Source organism: Abrus precatorius, unplaced genomic scaffold (genome assembly GCF_003935025.1).
Source record: "Abrus precatorius isolate BTA unplaced genomic scaffold, Abrus_2018 Scaffold3, whole genome shotgun sequence".
NCBI classification, from domain to species: Eukaryota; Viridiplantae; Streptophyta; class Magnoliopsida; order Fabales; family Fabaceae; genus Abrus; species Abrus precatorius.
In genome coordinates, this window is record NW_020874373.1 from 30,561,652 (window position 1) to 30,571,361 (window position 9,710).

General features: G+C 36.8%; 1 protein-coding gene across 3 annotated transcripts; it reads right to left on the reverse strand.

The window, feature by feature from the left end:
- Positions 1–625: 625 nt before the first annotated feature.
- LOC113862022 (phospholipid-transporting ATPase 1-like) lies at positions 626–7,710 on the reverse strand. Of its 3 annotated transcripts, none has more exons than XM_027495174.1 (9): positions 7,515–7,710; positions 5,510–7,376; positions 4,525–4,873; positions 3,557–4,346; positions 3,260–3,383; positions 2,852–3,071; positions 1,988–2,446; positions 1,580–1,892; positions 626–1,419 (listed from the first exon to the last, which is right to left on the reverse strand). In XM_027495174.1, exons 2-8 carry the CDS (start codon positions 7,266–7,268, stop codon positions 1,694–1,696), a joined length of 3,900 nt encoding a protein of 1,299 aa, XP_027350975.1. In that variant the 5' UTR covers positions 7,269–7,376; positions 7,515–7,710; the 3' UTR covers positions 626–1,419; positions 1,580–1,693. The 3 variants fall into 3 exon arrangements, with proteins under 3 accessions (XP_027350975.1, XP_027350974.1, XP_027350976.1); XM_027495173.1 differs by having other exon boundaries at positions 630–1,017; XM_027495175.1 differs by having other exon boundaries at positions 650–1,017; positions 3,557–4,218; positions 4,538–4,873.
- Positions 7,711–9,710: the final 2,000 nt, after the last annotated feature.

The following is a 9,710-nucleotide window of genomic DNA, read 5'->3' on the forward strand; positions in this document are numbered from 1 at the left end:
TGCTTAAAATATAGCCACCGCGTGTTCCAGTTCCCAAGAACGTCCAAAGGCCTAGACTTCTCAAGGTCTTTACACGAAAATATGCACCTGTAAAGAAACTTGCTTTCGCCCCTAATTTTTTAAGGGTCTTAGTGACTTCTTATTAATAAATAAAAAATAATCAAGTATAAGAAATGCATTAAAAACCATATAAAGAATGATCGTCACACTTAATAATAAAAAAAAAAATCTATTTTTTTAATTAGTGTACTTTAACATTTTTTTAAATCAATCTTTCGAATTAATTCCCTTAATGCAATAATTAAAAAATCAAAAGTAAATTTTTTAATGAAAACTATAACATATAATGTTATCAACATATCTCTAATCTGACTTATTATTAAAAAAAATTTACTCACCTGATAAAATAAAGCTTTGTTATTGTTATTTAAGGGTAATAGATAAAATATTTTCTTAATAGCTAAATAAAGTATCTTTAGACAAAAAAAAAAACAACGTAACTTAATTGTGACAACTAAAAATAATTTTAGAGACTAAATTCAAGTAAAAAACTGAAACTAAAATTACGCATTTAATTAAACCTCTATGTGTGAGACGGGGGATTGCAAGAAGGAAGAGATGAAGGATGAAGGAATTGTGAAAATTACCTTTACCTTTCCTTTCATTTTGTCCTTTCTTGGATATAATTACCTCATAAAGGACGTTTTGGAGGCTAATTTTTACAGAACTATAGTACACATAGTTACACTTTACTCTCTCTTACACTCCTCTACAGATCGTGGATCATTACCATGTCGACACTGGTCCCCCTGATACATCAATTGCTGGACATACTTACAGCTACCCGAGTCTGACTGAGCCTCTTCTCCTGACCCCGTGCATTTGAGAAGCCAGGCGATTTTGCTACCCTTGGCAATGCCATCATAACTTGCCATGTGCTTCCCCACAACATATCGGTTACTATGTAGGGTGTCAAGCATTTGTCTTACATCACTGCAATCTGCTTCACCAACTCATCTGGATAATTTAGACCAGAAAATATCAGAACCAAGCACAAACAACTTTGAGCACATGAAAAGAGTCATCTTTTTAATCATGCAGATGTAGCAAGTGTGAGCACATGAAGTGCACAAGTGATACTCCATCATTCAACCAACCAACCTTATGCTCTAATTGTATATTATGTCTACAAAAATTAACATATTTTTCTCAATAAATCAACTATCAACAAGTATCTCTATTAGCAGATTTAGGTTCATGGATACAGATCCGGAGTAGTGGGCACCCATCCTCAATTAGTCGTCTTTATAGCCTTCAAGTCCATTATTTTGAATTTTTGACTTCTACGTCACTTTTATTTCAATGCAATTATGCATGTTTAGGCTTCTACTCCTCCTTAGGCATTTTCTGGATCCATCACTGGTTCAAAATTGCCACGTTAATGAAGAAAGGGAAACTGTATACCCTCAGAAGAAGAACTAACTTATTAACAGGTTTTGGACAATTTACAATAGATAACCACCAAACCCGAGGAAACTAATGTGCAGAAAATAACGGAAGGGAGAAATCATGCCCTTACCTGGTTACTTAACAACTGACTGCCACAAGAATGCATTGTGATAGACAAATGCAAGGGAAGCCATTTCAATTGAGATTCCTTAAGTCTCTATAAGACACAGGACAATAACCTAAGTTAACCGGAAACTCGTTGCCTGGGCTGCAAATTACGCTGTCGTCTCCTCATTAACTCAGCTTCTCTAGCTATCTGGATATCTGAAGGCCAAAAGATTTGACAAACAACTTTGCAAGTAAAGCGTGGGAGCAATGCCACAATAATTATAAGCAAAATTGTTATCCAATATGTAGGGGACCTTGCAAGATGATAAATAGTCCTGCAATGATATCAACAGACTAGTTAGCTATTATGCCAAACAGTACATCTTCATCTATAGTACAAAATACACACCGGAGAACACATGTAACTAACCAGTAATTGGGAAATACAGGTATAGAATCCAATACCACCATGCAACCATATGTAATGATTATTGATCCCCAGATGGCGACATGAGTAATTAATACCCATCGGTTGATGTCCATAGCCAAGTGTACATTTACAAGGATAACAACTGCGATTGTCCACAAACTTCCAATGCTCCATATATCAATGGAACTGTCCTTATAGGTGAACAATGGTGTGTAGAAGAGAACCAGGCTTTGCCACACTGTGTCCATCATTGTGATCCAAAACAACTGCATATTGTAAGCTTCTTGCCTGTGACCAGTACCATACAGTTTTGGATACTGCAAAAGTGTCCTATGACTCAAGTCTTTGTCCAGAATACCAACAAAAATGGTAGGTATAGATGTGTATATCACAGAATAGAAAACACTACTCCAATCTGTCAACGCAGAAGTTGTAGAAAAAGCTGTGCATAATATATACCTGGAGTCAAGGAAGACACTATATCAGAATGTTTAAAATCACAAAATACTTGTAATTATTATTAAAATGCAGTAACATCCATCTTTAGGCCCAGAATTTATGATAAACCTACATATTACACATATCAACAAGGATAGCACAGAGAGAAGAAATATATTATTGGCAGACATTTTGGCACCAGAACATAACAAGACAGTCATACAGGAAAAAAGTTAACATCTAAATATGGAAAAAGCCTTTTGTAAATTATCAGCACATGGTCTATTAATATCATAGGCAAAAAAAAAATAATGAAAATCACATGTTTCTAGTCCAAGCTTTAGTCCAAATGTCTTAAGACATCAGGTAAAAGGAAAAGTCATATAAACATGAGTAACTCAAATATCCAAAGACAACCATACATACCAGAATAACATCAATACAAAGACAGCATTGCGGTAGAAGTTGTATAGAACCAAATAACCAACACGCTGATAATTCCAGTGCCCATGAACCAGAAGTAATCTTTTCAAGAACTGAAATTGCCCCATTGCAAAATCTGATGCCATCACTGCTTGGCGCCCTTCCTGCCCACATATTCCAACACCAACATCTGCCATTTGGATCATTGAAACATCATTGGCCCCTGTCAAAAGTATTCAAAATTAAAAATATTAAGTTCATATCAAATCAAATTTTATTTCAAAATGCATCTGACAAGATGGGCTAAAGCCCAGTGACCTCGACCTATAGGCAAATTATTATCAACGATCAACCAGGGCCCACAAGAAAATTCAAATGCAAATTAAGTGCAATTTCATATAAAGAACTCACCATCACCTATGGCCAGTGTCATATCATCTGTGCGGCTCTTTATTAGATCAACAATTCCTGCCTTTTGCAATGGTGCAACCCGACAACACAGCACAACCCGACAGGAAGTTGCAAGGTCAAAAAGCTGTTGAAAGGAAAAACAAAATCAGTAAATATTTACCCTTAAGTTTTATTTAACAAGTCAAGTCTAAGCAGTGGTATATGCACCTATAACAACACCAACAGCAAAGGCAAGCATTGGATCCAATATACACAAACTTTCCAAACAACAACAAATGAGGAAGGATGATCTTTTACCTCTGACTCCAGTTCCTTCTCCAAAATATAAACCAAACTGTTTCCATCAATTATGAGTGCCAATGGAGCATTAGTTCCTTCTTCTTTTCCAGGATTCCATTTGGGAAAGCTCAATGACTTTGAACCATTGGGAATATCAAGATCACCACCTCTAGCATTGGTTTTTTGCTTCAGATTCTGACGCCTTCCACCTGAAGATTTCACACCATATTTGGCTATAGCATCACCCAAAAGATTTCTGCATTCGACCTCTGAAGTGCCATTGATAATAATCTGCTGCATATCTGCACTGAGAAGTTTGCAGGAAAGAGCAATTGAAATTGCCGTCTCTTGTTTATCACCAGTAAGAACCCAAACCTTGATTCCAGCTTGCCGCAGGGATTCAATGGCTTCTGGTACACCCTCTTGTAGCTTGTCCTCAATTCCAGTTGCTCCAAGTAGTTTTAAATTGCATTCTATAAGAGCTGCTGTTTGACGTAGTTTAGTAGCTCTGTCAGTCAATGAAGTGCTTGCCTCTTCATACCTGCTTTGCCACTCCTCAAGTTCAGCATCAGAAAGATCCCTTGAGGCAACTACAAGAGTGCGCAAACCTTGTGAAGAATATTCACTCAAATGGCCCTGAGTTGCATGCCATAAGCTATTGCTGCTCTCACTTCCATTTGCTAAAATGCTAAACATTGAAGTATCAGCGCCTTTGACCAACACCTTCACCACATTGTCAGGAAACCGAATAACAACAGACATTCTCTTTCGCACACTATCAAACTCATGCAGGCCCAATACGTCCAATCTATATACCACAAAGATAATGGAGTTACTAAATAATACAGATTTAGGTTACACACGAAGAGCAAGACTGAACTACAATATCCAATGTACATAATAGTGTTTCATTAACTATATAAGTTCAATATTGTTAACGCAAAATAAAACAAGTAGTCCCCCACCAAAAGGAAGTCACTATCTACCTGAGTTTCTCACCATTGACGTCAATAACAATATGTCCAGATGTTCGCTCAAAAAGAGTATATCCATATGCAGAGGCGGCAGAAACTAGAGCTTGTTCATCAGGAGATTCTCCCTGGTAATCAATGCATTCAACATCTTCACTAAATTCACTAGTTCCACAACCAGAAAATTTTCCACCACCAGGTATAGGGATTACAGTATTACAAGCAGCCAATGTAAGAAAAAACTCATGAGCAGCAATCCTTTCTTCTCTATTTGAGTCTTTCCGCAACATTGTCATCAGTTCAGAATCCACTGCTATTTCAGATTGGAGCTTCCATCTCCGTTTAGGAATAACAGCTGCCACTGCTGCAAAAAATCACCCACAAATAAGTCTTACACATAAGCACCAGCAAATTGATCAATTCATCATAAGCTCACAGATGGTTTCTGACGACAACTTACACAGCTGACACCTTCAGACTTGGATCAAGATATATAACTGAATTGTAAGTTCATAATAGAAAAATAATTGAAAAACAAAGCAATTTCATCAAATAAGCAAACCAACAAGAAGAGACTGAACACGGAAAACAAAAATGTCAGCTAGTTCATCAGAAGCTCTTCCCCTCATACAATAATAACAGAGCTTTAAATATTCATGCAGCAGTATAGCTAGGTATATCCCACAATCAAATATATAAGTAACTGAAGAAAATTACAACCAGAAGCACATATTACATTGGCACCAATTCTCATCAAACTGTCCAGCTAAATAATCATTAACATAAACAAAGGCAATCAAAAAGCATAACTAATGCATTTCTCAGACTAACACAAGAAACCAAAATTTTCTCTAACCTTAATCCATAAACAATTGTTTGCCTTTTAGTCACAAAGATTTCAAAGTGCAATAGCAAGATAAGAAATAATGGCACTGTATTGTTCTACCACATCATTTAGCAATCCAAAATTACATAACGATCTCCAGAGGAGACTGGATACCTGTAATATCAGCCATGGACAAGGAGCTCCCATAATTCTTCCCATGTACACTAGCCATCCGAAATTCCATCTTGTTTTCTGTGAGTGTTCCCGTCTTGTCTGAAAATATATAGCGTATTTGACCCAAATCTTCATTTATATTTAATGATCTACACTGAAACCTTGATCCAGAGCTTGCATCATACATATCCCTGTCTTCAATCATGAAGTATGACTGACCCAGTCGAACCAACTCCATTGTGATGTAAAGAGATATTGGTATCATTATCTGAAACACTATAACAGAACTCAAAAAGGAGAAAAACGCTTCCATAGGTATCCCATAATACTTATATTTCTTTCCATTATCCGGCCCATTGTTGAAGTATCTTTTTCTGTAGTAAGGCAAGGTGTCAAGCTGGTTCTTGTGGCGTACCAGCCAGAGACCCATCCCAAGGGCCACAACCAAACACATGATAAAGAGAAAAATTGACAGCCAAAGGGTTTCTCTGTTCATATAACTTTCCAGTTTGCTTCTCTTGGAAGGAGAAGCTGCACTGTTCAGCATTGCTTTTGTCTCCTGTCCTGCATAAACTACAACACCAATTATCCAATCCGTGTTCTTCAGTTGGCAGCCACGCAGAACAATGTTTGACTGGCTAAGGGAAAACTTAAGCCCATTGAACTCCATGTTGGCTGTGAACTCATAAATATTCCGGTTTGGTTGCTCGCATCTAATTATCCCAAAAGCATCACAAGCTTCTGATGAAACTGCCAAAGCTGTTTCTTGCCTAGCATATCTCGTCTTCAAATTCGATTCTCCATCCAAATTCATTGTCTGAATATAGGCAAGCCCACTTTGATCACTTGTCCCCAACAAGACCATGTCAGCCGGGATCGTCTCATCAGCAAAGATCTTAACAACCTCACCAGCTTGTATATTTTTCCACTTCTTCGACCGGAAATCACCAGACTGAAGCACCAGAGACTCCCGGTTGTTCTCATTGCGATCTGACCTGTGCCTACGCCAATCCTCATAACCATCCTTAATAGCTGTTACGCAAAGCACGAACAACAGCGGGAAAAGAGACACCGTTCTCCCAAAAACAGCCAACGGAGGAAGCTGGTTCAGCGCGGCAATGGCAAGGAAATACAGATAAGCAACCCTATGAAACTGAATAAACAAATTCTTGGGCAAGAATGTTATAAACGTATACTTGCTAGTTCTAATCTCATTCCCAGTAAACTCATACTTATCATTCGTCCTCTTCGGATCATTAATATAAATCAACCTAGCACTATCCTCATGAAATGCAGCATCATCAAACTGCACACTCTTGTGCCTAATCCTCTGAGACTTACTCAACCTATCCTGAACTAAAGATCCAGCTCCAGATATCTCAAAGGGCACACTCTGGCTTCCAGTATCGTGCAGTTCCATCCCGCCCCACGACACCGAGAGTCCCCTCTTGTGCGCGGGGCATTCCAAAGGAAACTGTCCAGAAAAGCGTGATTCGACACGCTGAAACTCCTTCTCAGTGATACTATTATTATTATTATTCCCAAATGCAGAGTGAAAACTAGAATCCCTAGAAACCACAACCTCTGACTCTTTGTCCTTCACATCAAAATCGACGCTCTGAGCTTGAGCATCGTCGAACATAGAGGATGTGAAGGAAGCATTGGTGCAGTGGCGGGTCCAGGATCCGGATTTGCGATGGCGATGATGAACCACTGAAGGATGATCCGATTGGAGAAGCAAGGGTTGATCAGGACTCATATATGGTCCTCCAACGACATTGGAGAATTATCAGTGAACAAAACCACCATCGAAAAAACCCCAATCATGCTACGAGTTCGTGTGGCGGCATTCGCGAAAGTACGAGATCTAAGATATTGGTGAAAAAAATGTGAATAGCTAGATTCGTGGAATTGAATTAAATGCAAAATGTTTTAAAAAAAAATTGAGAAGAATTTTGAGGAAATAATAATTGAAAAGACGAAATGATGAAATTGAGAAGAATACCTGAAGATGAGGGTGAGAATTGAGATGGGAAGTGAAGGGATGTGTGAGATCAGGAATGGGTTGAGAGAGAGAGAGAGAGGAACGGTGAACCACCAATCCAATCCAATCCAATGCTTTGCTTTTCCTTTCTTCTTTCTCTTTCTCGCTTCTTCACTTCTTCGGGCCACCACCAATGCCATTACTCTCCCTTCTCTGCGCCCTTTTTTTTTTAATTATTATCATTATTAGACATATATTAATTAATATGTTTTTATTATGATTTTTAATACAATTTTATATAACTTTTAATAAAAAATTATTTATCAATTTTCTAATTAGTATCTCTAAGACACTTGTTAGTATGACTAGGGATGGCAATGGGTAGGGTATGGGTAGGGTACTATAGTACCCATCCCCATACCCGCATTTTAAAAAAATACACGTACCCAGCCCCATACCTGCATGGGTAGTACTTTTAGTCCCCGTACCCGTATCCTCTGGGTACCCGCATACCCATACCCGCCCCTATTACCCGCGCATGTCTAAGAAAAAAAAGCAGTTATAAAAAAAATATGCTTATATAATTTTACCGAACAAAGTTTAAGTATAAATACAAAATAAATATTCAAAGATCATAAGTGTTAAGTGTATCTTAAGACATCAATTTTCTAAACTAAAGTACTTAAAAATCAAACAAAATTACACACATAATCTTCAAGATCTTGTAAAACAACCAACTCTTAAACTTTATATTCCTGTATTGTCACTCTGCAAGACCTAAAAAAATAGCATTAGTTAATTATTTATTATAAAGTCAAAATAGTATAGTTAGTAGGGATGGCAATGGGTAGGGTATGGGTAGGGTACTATAGTACCCATCCCCATACCTGCATTTTAAAAAAATACCCGTACCCAGCCCCATACTCGCATGGGTAGTACTTTTAGTCCCCGTACCCGTACCCTCTGGGTACCCGCATACCCATACCCGCCCCTATTACCCGCGCATGTCTAAGAAAAAAAAGCAGTTATAAAAAAAATATGCTTATATAATTTTATCGAACAAAGTTTAAGTATAAATACAAAATAAATATTCAAAGATCATAAGTGTTAAGTGTATCTTAAGACATCAATTTTCTAAACTAAAGTACTTAAAAATCAAACAAAATTACACACATAATCTTCAAGATCTTGTAAAACAACCAACTCCTAAACTTTATATTCCTGTATTGTCACTCTGCAAGACCTAAAAAAATAGCATTAGTTAATTATTTATTATAAAGTCAAAATAGTATAGTTAGGCTATTTTACCTCTTCATCAGAATCAGACTCTCCAAATGACTGTAAATGTTTATCTTTCAAGTTTACATATTGCTTTGGTCCAGTAATACCAATAGAAACTAAAACATACAAGTACATAATAAGAAAATCAATAATTAAGCTATCAAATTAAAATTAACAAAAATATTTAATTAAATAAATATATTAATAGAGTATTCAATACCTTCATTTTCATGTTTCAGCCAACTTTGTGCGCACATGAGTGCTTCTAAAGTATCTTCATGGAGTCGAGAACGATAAGGACTCAACAATCTACCTCATGTGCTAAAAGCAGACTCTGAAGCAACGGTTGAAATTGGGATGGCCAAAATATCCTTGGCAATTTTTTCAATATTGGATATTTGATCCCATTTGATTTCCACCACCCAAGGATATCAAAACTAGCACTTCTAGGCAATACCTTCTCTTCCAAGTAGATATCCAACTCAGACTTTGATTGCATATCATTTGTATCTTTAACAAATGAATCATAATCACTTAAAAAATTGTTAACATTAAGTATATCCAAATTCATTTCCGTCTCATTAGACTTTTCAGTTGAACTTTCTACTATTCCCATGGCTTTAGCTTAATAATCTTCAAACAACAAGTAGCATAATTTTTTCACATTGTTAATTTGAAAAGAAGATGAACTTCCATAGAGCTTGGGAAAGAAGTACTCTAACAACTTTAATTTATATCTTGGATCCAAAAAAATGGCAATTCTCATGATTTCATGTATAACAGACCAATATTTCTCAAATTTGGTTACCATTTTTGTAGCCATATTTCTAATAGCCTCAATTGAACAAATTTGCCATTATTGCAGAGATAACTTTATTTCACAAACCAATGGGAAGAAAATATTTGTTGTAGGATATTGTGTCCCAGAAAACATCT